Below are 25957 nucleotides of genomic sequence, written 5' to 3'. Positions count from 1 at the left end.
TACCCCTCCATAAAGAGAACTAACACACCAGTTCATCGAATAATAAAATCTAATAGTGATAAATTCAAATGCTTACTCGCGACCAGTCCTTGAGGCATTCAGTGAATGGTCGCATTCCCCTGCTCAGACGTTGCATGCATCAACCAACGGTTGCGTGCTACATCATCGACTGTGCTGTTGGGCAACAGATTGCCATAACATATGATGTGGTTAGCTGATACATAAAATAGCTATCCAGGCGTTGTAAGATCTAGCATGCATCAGCAACGCCTGGGCAGAAGAACGCGCCCAATGTCTCCACCGGTTGGCGAACGTGAAGTCACCCGTGGTCGTTCTCAGCTCGTGTTAAAGTGATGCTTCAGAGCTATTGTATACTTTCAGCCAGTAGTTTTGAAAGTAGTTCTCACAAGCCAAAACAGATTGTGCACAATTGGGTCATCCAATTCGTATGATATGTTACGAATTCCAGTTCATACAATATGTTACGAATTTGTAAGTGCTTAAGATCCTGGACTGCATCTTTAACTATATGGATAGCCACACTAGCCTCACCCTCGTGTGGGTACTAGCAAGCTAGCTAGCAAGCTAGATAGTGCTAGGTATCAACAGCCAATCCAGTAGGGATGAAAGCTATAGTGAGCTTTGATTGGTCAAGCGCGCCACGATATCGCAGAGTATTTGCATATAGCTCAGCTCTCCCCAATTGAGGTCCCGCCCTGTTTACTCTCCATACTCGCATCGGCCAACGGTCCCCCAGTCCACTTCACTTCCCTCCATTGAAAATTAATGGCTTTATCACCCCTATCGTGTTCAACGCAGATCAGTGGACACTCTCTGTAACACGTGCTAGCAGTTAGCTAGCCAACTAGTACACTGTAGCCAACGCGGCCAAAACAAAAGCTATAGTATGACAATTTAGCTAGCTACTAGGGAAACTGGATGCTCTGGACAGGTACAATAAGTATTTAACCTCTAAAAGTCTAAGCCATTGCTAACATATGGAATTGTTTTAAGATGGTCAAACCCTGGATCATTTAGCTATTTGATTTGGAATTTTAGGAGCCCTGTTGGTATAAAATAATTATTCGAAAAAATATTGCATTTGGCCTTTACTACTATAGCCCATAGAAATGCATTGAATAACACATTCATAAATGGCAAAACAGACAGTCCAAAAATAAATGATAAGAAATAAGCTTTTGAAATGTCTTTCCTAAATTTAGGAGATCTAAGAAAGCTCAGGAAATATTTGTGTCTTTTGGACACATATTTAACCAGTTTTTTTTGTTGCCACAAAACTACCTCCATACTTCCAATAATTTATTTTTTACCTGTACCGGTTACCTTCAAACAAGTCCCGTGACACTTGTGGATGTCGTAGAGCAAAACGGAGAGCACCATCGTGTTTGTTAGAATCTCCCCCTGCCAACTTCTGCTACAGACAGAAGTTGGCACATTGGCGGTACCGACTTCAGACGAGTCCCGTGGAGCTCGACGCTGCAGACGTTTTCGTGAGAAGACCGAATTTTGGGATGTCTCATGGTCTGACAAACACTGCTGTAGCTCTGCCTCCTTCCACCGCTGATGCGGAAAGCTGACATAGGCGGATGCGGTGGATTGAGATGCAGCCCATGCAAAAATGAACACATTGTGATGGAGATGTTTTTATTATGTTACTTAGATTAACTCACCGGTGCGTCAATAGACTCAAGGATTTTAATATATACAGCATAACTATATCTTAGACTGGTTCAATGCAGTGTAACGTTATACTGTTTGTGAAGTGGCGTCTGGCCGCTCGAGATTTCACTTGCCTGAAGATAGTGGAAAATAATTTCCACCCATTGCCCTTCATCCTGCCCCCAGCCCAATTCCTCAAATCTGATTAGGGCTTTTGAAAAAAAAATCACCACTTGGTGACATTTACATAAAATAGACACAAACAGAGAAAATATAATACATGTTGAATAGATTTATTGATCATGTTGATCAATAAAATATTAAAATTATATAATATTTTATTGACAATAAGCGATACATTCACAGTATTATTGCAAACATCTTTGGATTCCTCACTATACTCTAAACTGTAAACAACTATTTAAACAACTATTTGTCCTCTATTTGCACTCTGAGAAACCCTTCTTTATTCTGAGACTGGGGAAATAATCACACATATGAAACTAGTGAGTCATATCTCTCTCGCACTCTCGCCCTGTCTCTCTTTTTCCCAATGTCTGTCATTCAGACATCCTGTAGTCACACCATATATCCTCTCCTCCTGTCCAGCCCTGAGCATCACTCCCCTAATGAGCAGCAATAGTAAATAAATAATTGTGCAGATTCAGATGTAGAAGCCTTCCAACCTGCCTCGGTTCACAGAGAGGCTGTCATATAGTCCTGTAAATCACACATTCACACTGGGACAATCACACCACGGGGCGTGTGTGTGTGTGTGTTTGCTTGCTTCCTGTGGCTGGGAAAACTTTTGGTCCCGTCAGGTACAACACGCCTCAGTGATGATCCACACGCACACGCACAAGCACACGCACACACACACACACACACACACACACACACACACACACACACACACACACACACACACACACACACACACACACACACACACACACACACACACACACACACACACACACACACAGTGGCCAGGCGTCCAAGCTCTCTGAGAACATTCTCGCTCTAATGAGAGAATGGCAGAGTTTTAGGAGGTTTATTGGATCAGAGGTGACTTTAGGAAGAGGGTGAAGTACTCCACTCCATTATCACATGACAGCTTTGATTGCTGGCCATTTGAACTACTGAGCATTTTTGACAATGATGTGAAAGCGTTGACGGGAATGTAATATTAATACTTTTAATGCTATAATGTGAGCTATAATTTGTCCCTAACTGTGGCACATTTCTGCCTTTTAATTTGAGTCTCCATTCTATCCACAATCTATTTAATCTAAAATGAGGCTGAAAAATAACATTTCTCAGCATTCAGGAGTGATTATATAGAACCATTTGGAAGATTTTACATTTCAGAAAGCACAGACGGATGAGCAGACATGTAGAAGGATGGGTGGATTGACAGATAGAGAGATAAATGAAAGGACACACACACAGACATGAAAAAGGATTACCTTTTTTAACAGCGAGAGTCTTGACCTACATAGTAAACACAATTTACAACGTTTCCATTTTGACTGTGTTAGCAGAATGTGTGCTGAAAGCATTCCGCCATCCGTATGACTACAGCTTGGCTCTGTAGAGTTAGCAGAGTAAATAGCATTATACAGCCAGAGTGACCAGTAATCACTTTGTGTTGAATTAGATGATAGTGTAGAGTACAGTATATCAGGGAGACTGGATTAGATGATCTGTTATTGTTCTTGGATTGGATAATAAGGACAATACAATCATTTTAATGACTTTCAATTGCTTGCAAACTCTTACACAGAGTACAAAAATATCATACAGATGGAAAGTGAATTTTGCGTATGACAAATTGCTGTATCTCTGACTCTGAGGTATAGCTGATGGAAACAAATGCATCTGGTATTGATGTCGTTATATGCTAAATAATACTGTTAATGAATTAGTGATAAAAGTGGGATGGTCGGGCTTATGTAGAACAGTTTTACATTTCTGCCACACAGCACAGTCAATAGATTCTACCTTCACAGTGGGAGGGCTGGATGAATCTCATGTTCTGCTGCTGTCAGTGTTGTCTATCTGATCTGATGAATGCAGAGGCCCAGTGGTGTGTCTGTGCGTTTCTCTCTCATTAAAGACAGGATTAACCTGTAGGTGGCTCCCTGTACCCTCAAACCACCCCAAACCCCGGCCAGGTCACTGAAGAAGGCCTCCACAGAGACATGTTTTATTAACAGATGTCAGTGTTAATATCTCTAGTGTTCATGGTGAGGTGTTTCTCTGCCAAGCCATGAGAACACAAAATGATCAAATTGAGTTGTTATGAAGCAGCAACATGGAACCGGCTTGTGATCAAATTTGTCATGACTGAAAGCTATTAATCTCATGTGATTTCAATAGGTAGATCATCATTCAAACTCAAAATAGAAACAAGAGAGTAATGCTTCTTTGACCATGGTAGTTGTCATTTCTTGCTTCTCTCCACTTTTCACAATTATTTGACAGCAGCGCCACCTGTTGTTGAATTCTCCCTCTGTACCCTAACACAGCTGAGACAGGGTAAGAGGACAGTGATTTGAGAAGGTGATACAAATATGGGGAAAATAAAGGACAGAGAGAAGAGACAATAGCAACCTCTTTCAGCATCTCTTTGAAACATTTTTGGTTCCTTGGGAGTGACACGTCACATTCTAGAACACCAAAACAACTCCTCAGTTCTAAAAATATACCACAACATGCCCTGTAGAATTGCATAGGCACAATGACCCCCATTACAGTCTATCTGTCTCATTAACTGAGCAACTTCCCCCAGTTTAACTACAATAGCTAGTTGTGAGATATTTAGTCAGGATGCTCTGTTGTAACTGGTGCAGAGAGCCTGTAATGTAAGTAGAGGTGACACATTGGTCTACCTCTGCTGTCTACCCGTGTACTATAAACTTCTCTTCCATAGTGTTATTGATCTGTGTTCAGCAGAAAAGTGACTGTGGTGGTGGTGAGTCTGGACAATGCTGGGAAGACCACTATAATCAGAGGTCTACAGGGAGGCGAGCTTCTCTCTCATACAGTAACATCAACTTTACTCTCCCATAGGCATAGACTTACAGTTGAGGTACTTCACCCAATAATTAAAGTCTGACAAATATGAAAACTTCATTATTTGATATTGGGGGGATCTATCCTTTTAAAAGCTGTGAATAGAGACTGTGTCGTCTGCCTCAGTCTACCACAGCTCTTGGGATCTGGGCTTGTAGGTCCTGACCTGCTACCAGTGTGACCTGTGTGATTTAGCACAGGCTGTAACACACAACACGCTGCAGGTCCTGTTACCCCTGGTCTGATGTTGATGGCCTTATAAAACCACACAGTAAAATAATGACAGATCTCTGGACTGACCACAGCTGGTTGTACTCAGACACACTTTGATGTTCCTCAGACCGTTATGGGAGAACCTCTTACAGCTTCACAGACTGACTGATCACTGATACACACAGACAGACAGTAACTTCAATATAAGTTTGACATGTAACAGTTATATGAGTCATGAATCTTAAATGCACTGTTGTGATCCTAAAGAGTATTATTGAATGTTTTTCAGATTTTTCCCTCAGTAAACCTGTGACCAGGCCCCTGCGGATGGTGTGTCTGTGGCTGAGCTGTGTTTGCGGGGGTAAGAGAGGGAGGGGGGGGGGGGTCCTACAACACCCCCACATCGCTAACAAGCCTGTCCTTCTGTGAGTATTTCAGGCAGGGATAATGTTATTTTTACAGTACTGTTTGAAACACAACATACAGCTGTGGACCAAATGTCTGCTTTCCACTGCACTTATTTCAGTGACCACTCAGTGGCAGGGTTGCTACACCGAAACAGTTGAACGTACTCCAGATGGTTTTTAGGGGATTGTGATGGAAAGTGGATAAGCAGGCATATGTAGACCTGTGGGTAACCTCTCTTTGGAATTTGAACAGTCAGGAAGCTTATAAATTGTTGAAACCTTTGGAGGCTCTATATTGTTGAATATGGAACAGCTACCTCAGGCCATATCTCAATTGTGTTATAATGTATATTACTGCCTTAATTTTTGCTGGACCACAGGAAGAGTAGCTGCTGCCTTGGCAGCAGCTAATGGGGATCCATAATAAATACAAATACAAATACAAATCCCAGTATGGCTACCTAGCTAAATCCTAGTTCCTGTTCAGCTGTGTTAGAGCTTCTGAAATGGCAACTGGCCTTAACAAAATAAAAGTTATCATTAGGAAGTACAAAAGCAAACCAACGTGAAATGTCTTAATTCACAGTGAAATCTTGAAATAGAACCCATTTCTCATTGAGCCTGCCTGATTTGAAGTGAAACTCTCAGGTAAATACATTCATATGTATTGTACATACACACAAAGTTTGAGTAAATACAAAAACTAGTACTTAAAATAAATACTTGCAACGATTAATGAAAGTAAAATTCAATCTGTTTCCACATTGTGAATACTTCTGTGCAGTTAAACAGTCTTGCTTATTCTGAAAGTGAATTATGTCTTGAGTTACAGTAGTCCATCAGAAGGGGAGACACTGACTCCCACTCTGCTTCAACTGCACAGCCTCTTAGAATCTTATTGTTCCTGGATGATTTCTGACCACTGTAATGGGCTGATTTTTGCATTCATGATTCTTATAATCTTCTCTGAACACTGTTCTGCCATGCCACCCTAGAGTCTTTCCCTCCCATACCTGTAGACTCTCCACACCAGAGCTCTTCCCCTCCCCATCTGAAAAACCTCCAGGGGTATCTCCAGTGTCCAGGGGACTTGTCCCTTCTCTATGTGCAGCACCTCCAGGGGCAGCAACAGCAGCACAGCCTCCTTAGAGGGTTCTTCTTCTTGTACTTGGCGGCCATTTTAAACTTCTCGTTAGTGACGGTGACGTAGTCCTGTGTCTTCTCTACGCTGGTCTGAATGTTGTCTATGTAGCTTCCTTGCTCCTCCACCAACATAAAGATATCCATGAACAGATCTCTCAGCTCCTTCATGTTACTCTCCAGATTCAGTAGCTCCTATAGCGGTTGCACGAAGGATGAAGACGGAACATTAGTCAAGGATTTGTCTGAACGGACAGTGAAACTGGTCTAAATTACATGCGACATTAGTGTTTGTCGGTCACAGACATACAAGGCCTACTGAGAGTCTTAACTTTACCTTCAAGAACATAGTCTTGCATTTTCTTATACATCAAACCTTACGCTTACCTTGTGTCTCTGCTCGATCTCGGACAGCTGAGAGCGTGTGATTCGTTCGTCGTTGAGGAGGTTCTGGTTAAACACCTCCCACTTCCCTGTGGCAACCATTTCATCTACTCCCTCCTCGGTGACGTCGTGACCAGACACCTCCAGCTGGCGGATGATGAAGTTTTTACAACGCTCCTGTTTACTGAGGATGGAGTCGTTATACAAACGCATCACCTAGGAGTGGTAAAAGATGAAAAAGTACTTTAGACGAGAAACAGCCATTTCTATTTACTGTTAGCCTAGCTAGCACTAGCAGATATTAAAAAAGGCTACAATGTGCAAACTAAACCTAACAATATATATTTTTTGCTGATGTTCATCAAGTGTTGTCAGAAAAACATCAGAAAACACCATTGAAATAAAAGGTTATAATAACTATTGGAGAGTGACCTGTTGGAATTGTCTTAGTAGCGCTGCGTGTTGGGAGCGTTGAATGCGTGTAGCAGCTGTAGCCGGTCCCTGCAGGTCTTCTAAACTCTGTGCCTTCTTGGAGAGGGCGTCCAGCCGTCTATGGATGCTCTCTGCTTGCTGCTTGATGTCCCTCGTCACACCACTGTCCTTCTTCATCACACTGAAACGACGCATGGTCGCCACCAGGGTTCTTTGTTGCTGGCTAAACTTCTTCACCTGGGGAGAAGGAGAAGAGGATTCAGTCAAACTTTAAATGAACAACAAGGATTTATAGAGCATCCTTCCACCTCCCGAATTCACAACATTATTCTCATGGACAATTGTACGTACAGTTGTAGTCCAACCAAGGTGCATGCTTTGCAGATTGACCTGTGTATATAATTACGCCCACTCCTAGGAGGAATATGTGAGCTTATTCACCTCCATTTCCAGCTCAGTGATGTCACCGCGGATATGCTGAGCCTCGGACAGGAAGTTGTCCAGGACCGGTTCTTCCTCGAACACCACAGCCTCCTGCGGGGTGGCGACCCTAACCCCCAACGGGGCATCTGGGTCAGCATCTTCCTCAGGGAATGAGGTCTCATCTGCCTCACTGCTCGCATCCAGAAAACCCTGGGCCCTCTGACGCAGCTCCCCCAGGCGGTCCTTCATGGTCAGAGACCTCCCGGTGGAGCTCACTCAGAAGGACCACAGAGCCTGTCAGTTGAGGCCCCTTGGTGAAGTTATCTCCACAGAACAGAGCCTCTTGGTGGACCTCGCTCCAGAGGACAGGGTCTGATGTTGTTTAACTGTAGTAAGGAACATATGGTTTTGGTTGACAATGTACAGTATATGGTGTCTCCAACTATTGTTGGTAACACTGTGTTAAACAAAGCTGTTTCAGTCAACACTTGAGTTTACCAGGTGAACTTTCCTGTCTTGTTCATCCCAATTAATCATCATTACAATGAGGAACTCAAGGTCTTATGAGGTAAATATGTACTTTTGTGTGTCCACTTTGAACTGGAATCAAGTCTCTCTTCACTTTGTTTCTTTATAGCATCACAAGCTTTTCTATAATGAATCTGGCATCACAAGCTCTTCAAAAATGAATACGTAGACAAGGTCAACATTCCTGAGAAATTCCCTAAGCACTTTGGTCCACTGAGCTACAAGTAGTGTTTGTGGCTGAGAATGGCAGAGAGAGATGCGTTAGCACAATGTTTATGTGCAGCACCAGTGAATCTACTTCAGCTTTGCTTCCCATGAGAAGTTATCTTGTTTGTGTTTTTGCAGTGAGGCATTTCCCTTCACCAGTATCTCTCCCTGACATATCAATATGATGATAGCTCTCAGAGAAGGGAACTTCTAATAGACACACACACACACACACACAAACACACAAACACACACACATACAAACACACACATACAAACACACACATACAAACACACACACACACACACACACACACACAGAGCTTGTCAACATTGCACTTAAGATTCGGTTAGTCTGACTGTATTCCATACTGTGGTATCTGTGGCCTTTAGCGGACAAATCTGGTTTAGCCGACAGCAAAACAGAATAAACAACAGTTTGAAGGTTTCATAAGCTTATTCTGAAGTATATATATACAGTATTTCCCCTGCAGTGTCTGGATATTTTGGAGGACTTTAACTGTTAGGAAGGGTGGAGTGAACAGAATGTGTATTTTTAATTAAATAGAGCATTGTAAAAGACAGACTATCCAATTACCAGATGGATTTCAAACAGGAAAGCCCACAAAAAACCTGTTGTGTCTGTGTGTGTGTGTGTTAGTGATGGGGGTTGACTCATAAACTACATTGAGGTTTTTCTTTCATTATTTTAAGGTATATGGCATTAGCACGTAAGCCAAAATTCTAGGGCTAACACACGCCAAATAGCCTACATGCCAATCGCCAAATACTTCTGGGAACAGACAGAAAACTTAACTTCGATCCACAGAGGGGAAAAGGACAATGTGGGAGTTTAATTCAATAAGAGAAAAGCTGCGAAATGGAGAGTTGAAAATAAAGAGAAGGGAGGGGCCAGAAAAGTAATGTTTGGGAAAGATTTGGTGAAGTGGTAAAAGAGGATGATTGTGAGGCGCTATACAAATTCGACAGTCACAAGACGGGACTTCAAATAGGCCTATGGCACGTCAAGGGAACTGTAGCCTACTGTTCAGATGGGTTAAATGGAAACTGAAATCTGGACACCGACTGTAGGTCTATAACCTCTCACATAGCCTTAATATTAACTCCTGCAGAATTAAGCATTTCTTTCAGTAAAATGATACACCAAATGTAGGCTAAATTATGATAAAATAAAATATTATTTATTTCTTTCAGCATCTTGAGAGAATGCGAATGTGCAGTTAGATACCGTCTGTAGAGGTGCTATCTTTATCGGCATCATGAAAGCTGATAGTATTTCAACCAAATAAAATATGAATCCAAGCCGAACTGAAATCTTATCAGAAACATGTTGGATTGTTTTCACAGCTTTCTATTTCCTTACAACCGGTCAAACTGATGTCATTTGGAAATTTTGCACAGAAAATCGTCTATGTTTTTTTTATATATGTATATTAGCAGGTTAGGGTTGGGTGCGGGCCTCAGATTTTCACTTTATCACATATAGTTGGGCGGTTGCAGATGGGTTATTAGCAATTGTGGGTAGGTGCGAGTGAACAAACAGCTGACCTGCACACCACTAGTGTGGGTGTGTGTTTGTGTGTGTGTGTGTTTGTGTGCAGTACTGAAGTGTGAGGCCTCCTTCATGTTCTAACACTACAGACCTCTGACCTTCTTTAGGCTGGAGATCAGATTGAAACCCAACCATGGAATTACAAATACTAGAACACAGATTCCCATCAATGTCAACTTTTCATGGTCGATGGACCACAGTCATTGAGTTTACCTCCCATGGACTAACCCGGCGCTTTGTCCGTTCTGGTCATTGTAACTCTATTATTCAGACATTACTCAACCGATTCTAGAGCAATGCGAGATTTAGCCTGAAAACACACTCAGTCCAACTTAGTCTGTGTCTGAATGTTGTTATGGTTTGTTCTGTTCTCTGACTGCTTTCCAACTTTCCATCTGTTCACCTGTCACAGAGTTTATGGGGAACTGCCTGTTGACATTTGTCACCATAATGCAAGTGTTCTGCTGGGGTGGAAGAGAACAAATGCTTTCCTCTTTTACACATGATATTATTGTAAAGACAACTTTTTTTTTTTTAATCAATTTTTGGTCTTAAGAACCTTGAATTTCATCTGAGATAAGAATAGTATACACTTAAGAAACATATTCTAACACTTACACCAAGTATCCTGAAGTCAGGCAGGCATGAGTTCTGCTATTTACCTTGTTGTAGTAAGTAATCCGTGAGGCTTAGAGTCTGCCCTTTATGTTTGACCAGGAATGTAACTGCCAATTGAGCCAAGCCATGGAGAATGGATTATTCTCACTTCACATAAAGTATCCATGAAGTTATCCAAATGCATATCCCGTCCTTCTGAACGGTATCCTCAGGGAATCTATTGAGCCCTCCACTCCTGTTAGCTGTAGGACACGTGTGTGTGTGTTCTGTTAGTTTTCCTATATGTTAACAGTTAGTCAATAAACTGCTATAACAGAGGAACAACTTCACTTCCCAGCAAATCTGGTTCTGCCAGTCTGGCCACACCCCTTCTCTCTCAGGGAGAACTCTCTGTGGCCAGTGGGAAAAGGGAGAACAGATGCGGAGAACTCTGCCCCAACTACTCTGTCCCAGGGGCTGCTCAAACAACAGGGAGCAACGTCACAGAACAAATAGATCTGTATTGTGTAGAACAGCAATGATGTAGAAGAGTTGTTTTAGCTCTATACATGACATTATGTGTGGAGCCTATGGTGCAGCCTGTTAGCTAAGCCACTGGTCTGGCCCTATTGTGTTTCTCAGGCTCCAGCGGCTCTACTGAGCATGGCTGGCAGATTGTTTCTGGCAAGGCCAAGAATTCCAGGAACATTTTAGGAGGGAAGGGACATAGTCTTACTCTACACCCTCAGAATGGCATTTTGAGGAGTGTTGAAAAGTTGACATCAGAGAGAGGGTGACCTAAAATAAAATGGTGGCCAACATTTTTGACCTGACAAAGGCCTACTGTATGTGTTTCATAAAAGCACAGGGTGGAGGACTAAATGTCAACCAACAGTAAGACGAAATACAACTGAATTATAGTAACCAGCGGATAATAAACAGGTGCATTATTCAATTTTAACTGGCTGAATGATTCATTCCTAATGTGTAGGTGTTTTGACAACAAAGTAAACCGTTTTGTGTTGTGACAGGTGTGTTGTCAAGTGTGCCATATTCATCTGTGTCAGCACTTACAGAGAGAGTGAATAATGTCTCACAACCGCTACCTGCATTTCTTTACCTGTCCCCTGTCTCTCTGTCCTAGGCTTGCCAACAAGCAGAACCTGTCCGGGGCTCTGGCAGAGGTGGAGCTGATACACCGTCTCTCTCTGGAGACACTGGTCAACAAACACCAATGTCGCTGCTTCATAGTAAGTGTCTCATAGCATAGCATATCTTGCTAAAGGCTAAAGGCCTGGGGTGTAATCATTAGTCCATACGGTTGCAAAACAGAAAGTTTTGCAACTAAAACAAGAGTTTCCATTGGACAAATTCAGGTGCACTCTGTGGAAAGAGTTCTACATGGAACCCAATATCCTATGGAGATAACCCTTTTAGGTTCTAGATTGCACCTTATTTTCTATAGGGTGTAGGTCCCTCACCACTTCTTTCTGTTTGCTTCTGTTTAAGAAACGTTTTGCAACAGAATTGGCGTAATGAATACGACCCTGTTAAGAATTTGTGTAACAGGAACATGCCTTTGTGTTGTTCTTGTAGAAGTTCTTCCTCGGCTGTACTTGGCTCAGGGAAGACGTTGGATAGGTCCATCAGAGAGGGAGTAGAATGGCTACTGGACTACATCTCCAATGATTATAAGGCTCTTAATGAGCGCGTGCAGACTGATACAGCACATAAGAGATAGAAGAGATAGCATGCCTGGAGAAAGAGGTGAGGGGGGAGGAGAGAGAGAGAAAGGGAGGGAGAGAGACTGAAAGTTGAGGAGCAAAAAGAGGTTGATGGAACACTGCATAATGCACTCTAATGAACGTTTGTGCAATTTTAAATGCTTGGTTTGTTCACAAGGCACCATCATGGTCCCTGCTGGTGTTCTACACAGTGATATAAGCTGCTGCTTGCTCTCAGCATGCCTGTTGTAATTAAATGCCCCTCAGAATGCCTGATTTGATACCACTCACTGTGGAGAATGTCAACAACAGAGAACAGACTGAGTCAATGTCACATCAATAGTATCTGTTTTCAGGGCCTTGAAAATGATGTCTCTTTAAGAATGTCTCTTTAGCCCTGCGTGGGAGTCAATGTACCCAGAGAAAATATGTTGTGTTTAGTTCTGCAGGGGTGAAGCGTAGAGGGAAGAGGAGGAGAGAGGGGAGAGAGAGAAGAGAGGCCAGGGAGAGGGCAAGGATGATGAACTTACAGACAGCTTATTACATCAGAGAGGTCAATAGTGAAGTTAGAGAGATGGCCCGGTGAAATGAGCTAATGAAGAGGGTAATGCTAATGTTTCCACTGCAGACTCACACTCCGGCGCTGTTCGGAAAAAACACTTCATTTCTGAAAAGATTTGATTGGTGTAAACAACATGGTAGTTACTTGGTCCCCTTTGTACTTGAATAGGCTTGCATACACCTATCAAAATCCATTCAGATCTCAATAAGTGCAAATGGGGTATCGGGGCTATGAGTTGTTTTTGGACACGGTCCAACACTGCCTAACAGCACATCATTGACTGCCTCTCCTGAACCCAGGACCAAAGGCCTAAAGGCCAAAGACACATCAACTCCCCCAAGACTCTCCCAACTCTTATTCAAACAAACATTGTAACCCTGGGAATACTCGCATCAATCCATTATAGAGAGTCTATCTGTCAGTCTGGGGAGATTTTCCCCTGTCCGGTATTATAGTCAGAGTTATGGTGTGTTCCCTGTCTGTGTAACTCCAATATTTTGCATGTCTGTGTGCAAGTAGGAGGAGAGACTGATGGAGAAAGAGAAGTAAAGGAAAGAAGTGAAACAGGATGAAAAAATGAGATCATATCGGAAAAAATATGTAGAGAATTCGGCTGAAGAGGAAGCCCATTCGACCCACTGTCAACAGAATACCTCCTTGTGAAGACAGCCCATCACGGCCTAGACCCAGAGCCAACCCCAACTCCCTCCACTTCAACCGCCGGCCCAGGTCCAAACCCTGCCCCCTATCAACCCAAACCCCAAGCTTAGGTAAGTGAGTCTCCCCTCTTCCACTGGGAGGAGAGCAGGTAAAGTACACTAAACGCTGTTTATACACACACAGCATGGATGAAGAAGTGAGCTCCCAGTAGTGTCTAATCAGCTGGTGGAAAATGAAAGTGATAAACATCTTTAGGAAATGGCATCAACTGCAGATCTTTATCAAACAAATCAGCAGTTAATCATGATGTACTGGAAGTGAACGTGTACCATGTCTGTTTCTCCAGAGAAGTGAGTCATCTGTAAAACAGTGTGCCAGACTGTCAGCCCTATGTAGTGAATTCTATGATGGACCCAGTCACCTCAGTCACATCAGTCTCCCTCCAGTCTAAACCAACATCAGGATAGACCAGCCAACTCACTCACTACAGGTCAAACTGGCAATAAAGACTCTCTGCCATTTTAATGTTGTGTTTTATAGATTGTTATAAGTTAAAGTAGAACTGAAGTTGCCTATGCTAGAGTACTGTTAACCAGAGTACTTAGTTTACAGTCAACCTGGAGCACATCGCCCTCTACTGACAGATTAAGGAGGTTATTCTTAATTACTGCAGTTCACCAGAATGTCATAGACATAGCTTGTGGCTGTAACCACCCTGAGGTACCAATGGTATCTATTGCCCATGGACTACATCAGCGAGTTCTCCCTTTATGGCTCCTACAGAGCAGTACTGTAACTGTAGACACAAAGTTATTTCCTGCTCTAATGACATAGCTCAGATCAGAGGTGCAAAGCTGCAATCATCAGAGGCTGCAGTCCTAGAGGGTCACCTGCAGTCCTGCTGGTTAGTGGTTCTCCCTGGCACTTTATTGAACAGTTAAAGGGACATTAAAACAATTTTAAACTTCATATTCATTATCTCCAGCACCACCCCAACATCAACATATGTGAAAATGTTGTAATTAAAAAGATAGAGGAAAATAAGTGTTTCCAATGACATCATCAATCAATTAGTAGGCAATTAGTAGGCAACGCCTACTCATAATTGGTTAAAATAACACTATGCACACCGATGATGTCATTGGAAACACTTATCTTCCTGATGAATATAAAGTTGAAGATTTTTTAAATGTCCCTTTAATGTGGCTGATTGCCCAGTGAGTGCACACACCTGGTGTCCTAGGTCTAAATTGGTCTCCAGTGTAGAGTGTTGCATCTCTACAGTATAGTAGCCTACAGGAAATGTTATACAGCTCTGGCCCGAGTAGACCTGCTCCCTCAGAGTCCACCTGACTCTTCACCTGCAGAACCAGGTAGCTTACTGTGGCACTGACCCATACACCTTACATGTACACTGAGTGTACAAAACATTAGGAACATATTGAGCCACACACCCTTTTGTCCTCAAAACAGCCTCAATTCGTTGGGGCATGGACTCTACAAGGTGTTGAAAGTGTTCCACAGGGGTGCTGGCACATGTTGACTGCAATGCTTCCCACAGTTGTGTCAAGTTGGCTGGATGTCCTTTGGGTGGTGAATAATTCTTGATACACACGGGAAACTGTTGAGCACAAAAAACCCAGCAGCGTTGCAGTTCTTGACACACTCAAACCGGTGCGCCTGGCACTTACTACCATACCCAAAGAATGTAGATCAGATTTAATATTACAGATAGATTGTAACTTCCATCAATGTAATTGTCTGCATCACTTCCAATCCCCCATTTTATATATATATATACACATATACAGTGAGGGAAAAAAAATTTTGATCCCCTGCTGAATTTGTACGTTTGCCCACTGACAAAGACATGATCAGTCTATAATTTTAATGGTCGGTTTATTTGAACAGTGAGAGACAGAATAACAACAAAAAAATCCAGAAAAACACATGTCAAAAATGTTATAAATTGATTTGCATTTTAATGAGGGAAATAAGTATTTGACCCCTCTGCAAAACATGACTTAGTACTTGGTGGCAAAACCCTTGTTGGCAATCACAGAGGTCAGACGTTTCTTGTAGTTGGCCACCAGGTTTGCACACATCTCAGGAGGGATTTTGTCCCACTCCTCTTTGCAGATCTTCTCCAAGTCATTAAGGTTTCGAGGCTGACGTTTGGCAACTCGAACAATCAGCTCCCTCCACAGATTTTCTATGGGATTAAGGTCTGGAGACTGGCTAGGCCACTCCAGGACCTTAATGTGCTTCTCCTTTGTTGCCTTGGCCGTGTGTTTTGGGTCATGGTCATGATGGAATACCCATCCACGACCCATTTTCAATGCCCTGACTGAGGGAAGGAGGTTCTCACCCAAGAGTTGACGGTACATGGCCCCGTCCATCATCCCTTTGATGCTGTGAAGTTGTCCTGTCCCCTTAGCAGAAAAACACCCCCAAAGCATAATGTTTCCACCTCCATGTTTGACGGTGGGGATGGTGTTCTTGGGGTCATAGGCAGCATTCCTCCTCCTCCAAACACGGCGAGTTGAGTTGATGCCAAAGAGCTCGATTTTGGTCTCATCTGATCACAACACTTTCACCCAGTTCTCCTCTGAATCATTCAGATGTTCATTTGCAAACTTCAGATGGGCCTGTACATGTGCGTTCTTGAGCAGGGGGACCTTGCGGGCGCTGCAGGATTTCAGTCCTTCACGGCGTAGTGTTACCAATTGTTTTCTTGGTGACTATGGTCCCAGCTGCCTTGAGATCATTGACAAGATCCTCCCGTGTAGTTCTGGGCTGATTCCTCACCGTTCTCATGATCATTGCAACTCCACGAGGTGAGATCTTGCATGGAGCCCCAGGCCGAGGGAGATTGACAGTTCTTTTGTGTTTCTTCCATTCGCGAATAATCGCACCAACTGTTGTCACCTTCTCACCAAGCTGCTTGGCGATGGTCTTGTAGCCCATTCCAGCCTTGTGTAGGTCTACAATCTTGTCCCTGACATCCTTGGAGAGCTCTTTGGTCTTGGCCATGGTGGAGAGTTTGGAATCTGATTGCTTGATTGCTTCTGTGGACAGATGTCTTTTATACAGGTAACAAACTGAGATTAGGAGCACTCCCTTTAAGAGTGTGCTCTAATCTCAGCTTGTTACCTGTATAAAAGACACCTGGGAGCCAGAATTCTTTCTGATTGAGAGGGGGTCAAATACTTATTTCCCTCATTAAAATGCAAATCAATTTATAACATTTTTGACATGCGTTTTTCTGCATTTTTTTTGTTATTCTGTCTCTCACTGTTCAAATAAACCTACCATTAAAATTATAGACTGATCATTTCTTTGTCAGTGGGCAAACGTACAAAATCAGCAGGGGATCAAATACTTTTTTCCCCTCACTGTACATACACATATACATATCCTTTAAAAAAATATATTTTCCTTTATTACTTTCCAACCCCACCACCCCTTCCGTAATTGGAGTAAACTAGTGAACAATAATGCTTATGTCACGAACGTTTAAAGACTGGTTGAACCAAGGCGCAGCGTGATAAGCGTACATGTTTATTTAAGTACTGAACACACGACAAAACAAACGATACGTGAAGTCTCAAGGTACACACTACAAACCTATACAGAACAAGATCCCACACAGACTGGTGCCAAACGGCTGCCTAAGTATGGTCCCCAATCAGAGACAACGAGCTACAGCTGCCTCTGATTGGGAACCACCCTGGCCAACATAGATCTACACGATCTAGACACTAAACATAGAAAACTTAACATAACACGGAATATGCACACCCTGACTCAACAAATAAACGTCCCCTGAGTCAGGGCGTGACAGCTTAGGCCTCTACTTCCAGCTTATACATACTATATTCATTTTATGGACACAGTCAATTTTACAATAATTCTATTTTGTTTGTGTTTTCTCCTGAACTTCCACTACCCTCAACCTCTCCGATCATTTTCATGATGTCCATCCGGTTTGCTTCTATATGCCATATCTTTCTAACTGTGCTCTTTCACAAAAGCTCTCAACCTATAACCTATATACTTATTATGGACACAGTATGCTTACATTATTAGTTATCTTGTTGTTATTAGTTGTTGTTAGTTGTTATTAGTCCCATCCTTCAACTCCATTCAACACCACCCATCTATCTCTTAACACCATCCATAATGGATTTCTATTTGCCATATATGTTCCAACTGTACTGTGATGTTTTACAAAAGTTCTGAACCTTTCTATTCTCATTGTTTCTACAGATTATAAATTGAAAATAAATATTTTTGCTAAAAGTATTATTATATTATTGATCGATTGACTAAGACTTTTCAGATCACCCAGTAATGCTATCTGCAGGGTTAGCTCCAGGTAAATATTGCAATCCTTTAGCCATTCCTGGACCTGTGTCCAAAAACAAGCTACAAATGGACAGTACCAAAACAAATGATCTAATGATTCTGTCTCTTCGCAGCAAAATCTGCAGAGCTGGGAAGATTGTATCCCCCATATAAATAACATTCTATTGGTAGCAATAATTTATATAATAATTTAAATTGGAAAATTCTAAGTTTTGGATCCGCCGTTGTTTTGCGTATCAGTTCATAAACACTATGCCATGGAATCGGTACGTCATAAATCTCTTCCCAACTATTTTGCAATCTATATGGGACGGTTGTCAATCGTTTGGTCCTTAAATGAAACTGGTATACTATTTTATTTATCACAGCTTTCTTTAACCAATTATGTTCTTTAATGGAAGGCCGACAGACAAGTTCCTTACTTTTTTCCCCCTTCCGCTTTCCTCTTCCATTTTTGCGGTAATGCTGCAATTATTTGGTTATAATTTTGGGTAGATCAGACATTTCCATATATTTTTGTTAGCTACATAACTCCACCAGTCCTACCGATGATATCATTTACGAAGATTATACCTTTTTTAAACATTTTGTAAAAAACTAATATGTTTTTATCAATTAGTATATTTGAGTTTAACCACAATATTTGCTGCATTATTTGTTCTGTCGTTTCTGGAGGATTAAATTGAAATTGCAACCAACTTTCTATGGCTTGTTTTAGAAATAGTGATATTTGGGAGATTATTTCCTTTTCAAATAACAAAGTGAGAGGTTGAAATCTGAATAAAGGGAAAAAGGCCATTCTTGAACATTGGGTGAGACAATCTTACTAATTTGCTAGAGAACCAGTTCGGATTTAAGTACAACTTTTGTATGACTGAAGCTTTTAGTGATAGGTACAGTATAATGCTTTAATATTTAATAATTTCTGTCCGAATTCCGAATTCATATTCATTATATAAATAGGCCCGATTAATTTTGTCTGGCTTGTCGTTCCAAATAAAATTGAATATTTTTTTCTCATATAATTAACAGCCATACAGAAAGACTCATGTGAAGGTGAAATTACAGAGGAGGAACTTCTGGATGCAATTAAATACTTTAAGTCCGGGAAAACTCCAGGGTTGGATGGCATACCAGTCGAGGTATACCAAAACTTTTTTGATATACTCAGAGGACCGTTATTAGCATGTTTTAACCACACCTATGTAAATGGTAGATTATTAGACACGCAAGAAGAAGGTCTGATTTCATTATTACTGAAACAGGATACAAGTGGAAAATATAAAGATCCAGTCCTTTTAAAAAATTGGATTTTTCCACAAATTTACAGGTATTTACCTTTCCATGGTAGCAAGATCTTATCTATTTTTGCTAACTTTCTATTAAAATGTATTGGAGAGAGATCATTTATTTCATTTGGGATATGTATTCCGAGTATATCCACACCACCATCAGACCATTTTATTAGTAAACTACATGGTAATGTAACATTTTAATTTTTTAGTGATCCAATACGTAATATAGTACATTTATCATAATTTGGTTGTAATCCAGAGAGGTTAGAAAATGTATCTAGATCCTCTATGAGGCTGTGGAGGGATTCAAGTTGTGCATTTAAAAGAAAACATGAATCATCAGCGTACAATTATACCTTTGTTTTTAAGCCCTGGATTTCTAATCCCTTGATATTATTGTTGGATCTGATTTTAATAGCTAACATCTCGATGGCCATAATAAATAGATATGCCAATAGTGGACAACCTTGTTTCACTCCTCTTAGCAGTTTAAATCTTTCTGAGAAATAGCCATTATTTACTATTTTACACCTAGGGTTACTATACATGATTTTAACCCAATTTATAAGAGATTCTCCAAAATTGAAATGTTCCAGGCATTTATATATAAACCCCAGTCGTACTTTATCAAATGCCTTTTCAAAGTCTGTTATGAATAGCAGGCCTGGTTTCCCAGATTTTTCATTTTGTTCTATTGTTTCCAGTACTTGCCTTATATTATCTCCAATGTATCATCCATGTAAAAAAACTTTCTGATTAGAATGAATAATGTCCGACAATACCTTTTTAATTCTATGCGCTATACATTTTGCTAGAATTTTTGCATCACACCACTGAAGTGTAAGGGGCCTCCAATTTTTTTAATGGACTGGATCTTTATATTTTCCACTTGTATCCTGTTTCAGTAATAATGAAATCAGACCGCAATCGATAATAGACAGTACTGTGCAGCCGTCTTCATCGACCTAACCAAGGCTTTGATTCTGTCAACCACCGCATTCTTATTGGCAGACTAAATAGCCTTGGTTTCTCAAATGACTGCCTCGCCTGGTTCACCAACTACTTCTCAGATAGAGTTCAATGTGTCAAATCGGAGGGCCTGTTGTCTGGACCTATGGCAGTCTCTATGGGGGTGCCACAGGGTTCAATTCTTGGGCCGACTCTTTTCTCCGTGTATATCAATGATGTTGCTCTTGCTGCTGGTGACTCTCAGATCCACCTCTACGCAGACGACACCATTTTGTATACATCTGGCCCTTCATTGGACACTGTGTTAACAAACCTCCAAACGAGCTTCAATGCCATACAACACTCCTTCAGTAGCCTCCAACTGCTCTTAAACACTAGTAAAACTAAATGCATGCTCTTCAATCGAACGCTTCTGGCACCCGCCCACCCGACTAGAATCACTACTCTCGACGGGTCTGACCTAGAGTATGTGGACAACTACAAATACCTAGGTGCCTGGTTAGACTGTAAACTCTCCTTCCAGACTCACATTAAGAATCTCCAATCCAAAGTTAAATCTAGAATCGGCTTCCTTCACTCATGCTGCCAAACATGCCCTCGTAAATCTGACTATCCTACCGATCCTTGACTTCGGCGATGTCATTTACAAAATAGCCTCCAACACTCTACTCAGCAAATTGGATGTAGTCTATCACAGTGCCATCCGTTTTGTCTCCATAGCCCCATACACTACCCACCACTGTGACCTGTACGCTCTTGTTGGCTGGTCCTCACTACATGTTCGTCGTCAAACCCACTGGCTCCAGGACATCTATAAATCACTGCTAGGCAAATCCCCGCCTTATCTTAGCTCATTGGTCACCATAGCAGCACCCACCCGTAGTCTGCGCTCCAGCAGGTATATCTCACTGGTCATCCCCAAAGCCAACACCTCCTTTGGCCGCCATTCCTTCCAGTTCTCTGCTGCCAATGACTGGAACCAATTTGCAAAAATCTCTGAAGCTGGAGACTCTTATCTCCCTCACTAACTTTAAGCATCAGTTGTCAGAGCAGCTTACCGATCACTGCACCTGTACACAGCCCATCTGAAATTAGCCCACCCAACTACCTCATCCCTATATTGTTATTTATTTTGCTCTTTTGCACCCCAGTATCTCTATTTGCACATAATCTCTTGCACATCTAGCATTCCATAATTATTTTGCACTATAGCCTATTTATTGCCTTACCTCCATAACTTGCTACATTTGCACACACTGTATATATATTTTCTGTTGTATTTTTTGACTTTATGTTTTTTTACCCCATATGTAACTCTGTGTTGTTGTTTTTATCGCACTGCTTTGCTTTATCTTGGCCAGGTCGCAGTTGTTAATGAGAACTTGTTCTCAACTGGCTTACCTGGTTAAATGAAGGTTAAATAAAATAAAAAATAAAAATACCTTCTTCTTGAGTGTCTGATAATCTACCATTTACATAGGAGTGGTTAAAACATGCTAATAATGGTCCTCAAAAAAGGTTTTCCCGGACTTAAAATCTTTAATTTCATCCAGAAGTTCCTCCTCTGTAATTTCACCTTCACATGAGTCTTTCTGTATGGCTGTTAATTTTACATTATCAATAGAAAAAAATCTCTACAATTAGCTTCAGTTAGAGGAGATGGAGGCGACTGAAACGAAAACATATGCTTAAAGTACTTTGTTTCCTCCTTCAAAATATCATTTGGTGAATCAAGGGTGACTCCGTCATTTGTGACCAGTTTCAGTCAATTCTTTTTGGTAGCATTCCTATGTTGAAGATTTTAAATGAATTTGGCGCATTTTTCTGCATATTCCATCCAGTTTGCTTTATTTTTATAATATATTACACTTGATCTTTCTTGAATAAGTTTCTCCATTTGTCACGCCTCGCACCAAGCCAGTGGTGCGCGTCGCCGGCCCGGCCCGGCCTGTTTCTGCTCCTTGCACCAAGCCAGTGGTGCATGTTTCTAGTCCGGTTCGGCCCGTGCCTGCTCCTCGCACCAGACCAGTGGTGAGTGTGTCCAGTCCGGCACGACCCGTGCCTGTTCCACCGGTACCTGGTCCGGCACCAGTCAGCAGCTCCAGTCCGGAGTCAGAGCAGTCCGCTCCACCGGTGCCTGTTCCAGCTCCGGTCAGCTGCTCCACTCCGGAGCCAGAGCAGTCCACTCCACCGGGGTCCAGTCCAGCTCGGGTCAGCGGCTCCACTCCGGAGCCAGAGTAGTCCGCTCCACCGGTGCCTGATCCAGCTCCGGTCAGCGGCTCCACTCCGGAGCCAGAGTAGTCCGCTCCACCGGGGTTCAGTCCAGATCCGGTCAGCGGCTCCACTCCGGAGCCAGAGCAGTCCACTCCACCGGTGCTTAGTCCAGTTCCGGTCAGCGGCTCCAGTCCGGAGCCTGAGTAGTCCGCTCCACCGGTGTCCGGTCCAGCTCCGGTCAGCGGCTCCAGTCCAGACCCAGACGTCAGCCCCTCTCCAGGTTTGGGGTCTCCCACACCAGGGTCCAGACAGGGCTTGGAGTATAGTGGGAGGAAGGAGAGGGGAAGCAGCGCGCCGAGGTCCAGACCAGACCAGGGGCGCAACAGGGAGGCGGAGAATAGGTGGTGGTCACGCCCGGAGCCGGATCCGCCTCCGAGGCGGAATGCCCACCCGGCCCCTACCCTGTTAAGTAAAGGTTGTGCGTTCGGAGTCCGCACCTTTGGGGGGGGTGGGGGGGGGTACTGTCACGCCCTGACTCTGGGGACTCTTATTTGTTGAGTCAGGGTGTGATTTTCTATGTTGTGATTGTCTATGTTGTTTATTCTAGTATGTGTATTTCTATGTTGGCCGGTGTGGATCCCAATCAGAGGCAGCTGTCGCTCGTTGTCTCTGATTGGGGTCCATACTTAGGCAGCCTATTGGCACTAGTGGGTTGTGGGATCTTGTTCCGTGTGAGGTATGTTGTTTGTCTACCTTGGACTTCACGTTTCGTTTCATTTGTTGTTTTGTCGGTTGTTTATTCATATAAATAAACATGTATGCATATCACGCTGCGCCTTGGTCCGTCCCGTCTGTAAACGAACGTGACACCATTTCTTTTTGTTTTTCCTCTAATTTATTCTGAGCCTCTATGTTACAGTTTTTATTGCTATCTATCTGTTCTATTAGACCTTCTATTTCCTTTGTTAGTATGGACTCTTTTGACCTAAATTGCTTTTGTTTTCGAGATGAGTACTGAATTGCATGGCCTCTAAAGGCACATTTAAAGGTGTCCCATACAATAAGGGGATTTGCTGTACCTATGTTATGTCGGAAAAAATCTGTTATAAATTCCTCTGTCTTAGATAAAACCATAATGAGATGCAAGTTTCAAATCTATTAATCATTATATATGTTTGTAAATTTACCAATATAAAATACCACAGTGATTGAGTGTCCATATAGCTGTACCATGATATTTGCATTGTTACTAAGTAACCCTCCAATTGTTCTCCACTAATTCCCCCGCTAAAGCCCCTCCCCATCCCAAGTTGGGCCGTTATCCCAGTGATCGGCATACCACCCCCGTCCCCCCGGATCCCTAGGCCCCTGAGAGGCCAGGACCCATCCATCGAAAACAGCACACAGTGCCACCCACAAAACAGAAGCAGGTCAACCGCCAAAAGCATTTCCAATGATCTCACCTCAATATACAGTGGGGAGAACAAGTATTTGATACACTGCCGATTTTGCAGGTTTTCCTACTTACAAAGCATGTAGAGGTCTGTAATTTTTATCATAGGTACACTTCAACTGTGAGAGATGGAAAAAATCCAGAAAATCCAAAAAAATCCAGAAAATCACATTGTATGATTTTTAAGTAATTCATTTGCATTTTATTGCATGACATAAGCATTTGATCACCTACCAACCAGTAAGAATTCCAGCTCTCACAGACCTGTTAGTTTTTCTTTAAGAAGCCCTCCTGTTCTCCACTCATTACCTGTATTAACTGCACCTGTTTGAACTCGTTACCTGTATAAAAGACACCTGTCCACACACTCAATCAAACAGACTCCAACCTCTCCACAATGGCCAAGACCAGAGAGCTGTATAAGGACATCAGGGATAAAATTGTAGACCTGCACAAGGCTGGGATGGGCTACAGGACAATAGGCAAGCAGCTTGGTGAGAAGGCAACAACTGTTGGCGCAATTATTAGAAAATGGAAGAAGTTCAAGATGACGGTCAATCACCCTCAGTCTGGGGTTCCATGCAAGATCTCACCTCGTGGGGCATCAATGATCATGAGGAAGGTGAGGGATCAGCCCAGAACTACACGGCAGGACCTGGTCAATGACCTGAAGAGAGCTGGGACCACAGTCTCAAAGAAAACCATTAGTAACACACTACGCCGTTATGGATTAAAATCCTGCAGCGCACGCAAGGTCCCCCTGCTCAAGCCAGCGCATGTCCAGGCCCGTCTGAAGTTTGCCAATGACCATCTGGATGATCCAGAGGAGGAATGGGAGAATGTCATGTGGTCTGATGAGACAAAAATAGAGCTTGTTGGTCTAAACTCCACTCGCCGTGTTTGGAGGAAGAAGAAGGATGAGTACAACCCCAAGAACACCATCCCAACCGTGAAGCATGGAGGTGGAAACATCATTCTTTGGGGATGCTTTTCTGCAAAGGGGACAGGACGACTGAACCGTATTGAGGGGAGGATGGATGGGGCCATGTATCGCGAGATCTTGGCCAACAACCTCCTTCCCTCAGTAAGAGCATTGAAGATGGGTCGTGGCTGGGTCTTCCAGCATGACAATGACCCGAAACACACAGCCAGGGCAACTAAGGAGTGGCTCCGTAAGAAGCATCTCAAGGTCCTGGGGTAGCCTAGCCAGTCTCCAGACCTGAACCCAATAGAACATCTTTGGAGGGAGCTGAAAGTCCGTATTGCCCAGCGACAGCCCCGAAACCTGAAGGATCTGGAGAAGGTCTGTATGGAGGAGTGGGCCAAAATCCCTGCTGCAGTGTGTGCAAACCTGGTCAAGACCTACAGGAAACATATGATCTCTGTAATTGCAAACAAAGGTTTCTGTACCAAATATTAAGTTTGTGTCATGAAATAAAATGCAAATTAATTACTTAAAAATCATACAATGTCATTTTCTGGATTTTTGTTTTAGATGCCGTCTCTCACAGTTGAAGTGTACCTATGATAAAAATTACAGACCTCTACATGCTTTGTAAGTAGGAAAACCTGCAAAATCGGCAGTGTATCAAATACTTGTTCTCCCCACTGTATATATATATATATATATATATATATATATATATATATATATATATATAGCTATTTAAAAATATATATCTATTCAAATATCTTGCATATCTTATTTTCCGTCATTATCAATTAATATGCGTAATAATGTCGGCAGTTCATGCGTAGGATTTTAACCTATAACCCGGATTGCCATTGTATTACATTACATTTTTTACAATAAATTATTATTTTAGCAAAGAATTATTGTGGTTCATCCTATATTCTCCCTAACATCCTTGCCCCCTTGCAACAGATGTGGGATAAACACACACGCACATACTCTAACACACTCAACCCCTTTCCTCCACAATCAACCTTAAGATCAGCTGCTCAACGGTTGTTACATCCCAAAGCCCAACTCAAGAAAGGACCTGATTTTCGAATGCATATACAGTTACAGCTGTTTGAGAAAGCATGC

At 42.4% G+C, this 25957-nt stretch overlaps 3 protein-coding genes across 3 annotated transcripts in view; 2 read left to right on the top strand and 1 right to left on the bottom strand.

The window, feature by feature from the left end:
* The window catches only part of LOC311143910 (high-affinity choline transporter 1-like), a gene marked incomplete at both ends in the record, with an annotated part of 505918 nt that overhangs the window by 13228 nt on the left and 466733 nt on the right, over positions 1-25957 (top strand). The window lies entirely within an intron of this gene.
* Positions 1-25957, top strand: part of LOC311143790 (ephrin type-A receptor 6-like) — a gene marked incomplete at both ends in the record, with an annotated part of 549016 nt that overhangs the window by 93912 nt on the left and 429147 nt on the right. The gene's annotated exons all lie outside the window — the stretch shown is intronic.
* On the bottom strand, positions 5472-8016 carry LOC311143911 (syntaxin-19-like). Its single transcript, XM_084179787.1, has 4 exons — positions 7776-8016; positions 7335-7571; positions 6906-7118; positions 5472-6713 (listed from the first exon to the last, which is right to left on the bottom strand). Exons 1-4 carry the CDS (start codon positions 8004-8006, stop codon positions 6480-6482), a joined length of 915 nt encoding a protein of 304 aa, XP_084035913.1. The 5' UTR covers positions 8007-8016; the 3' UTR covers positions 5472-6479.

Source organism: Coregonus lavaretus (assembly GCF_964263955.1).
Source record: "Coregonus lavaretus genome assembly, chromosome: 16".
Classification (NCBI taxonomy): domain Eukaryota; kingdom Metazoa; phylum Chordata; class Actinopteri; order Salmoniformes; family Salmonidae; genus Coregonus; species Coregonus lavaretus.
Note: the sequence above shows the minus strand (reverse complement) of the source record. Positions and strands in the feature narration are given on the sequence as shown.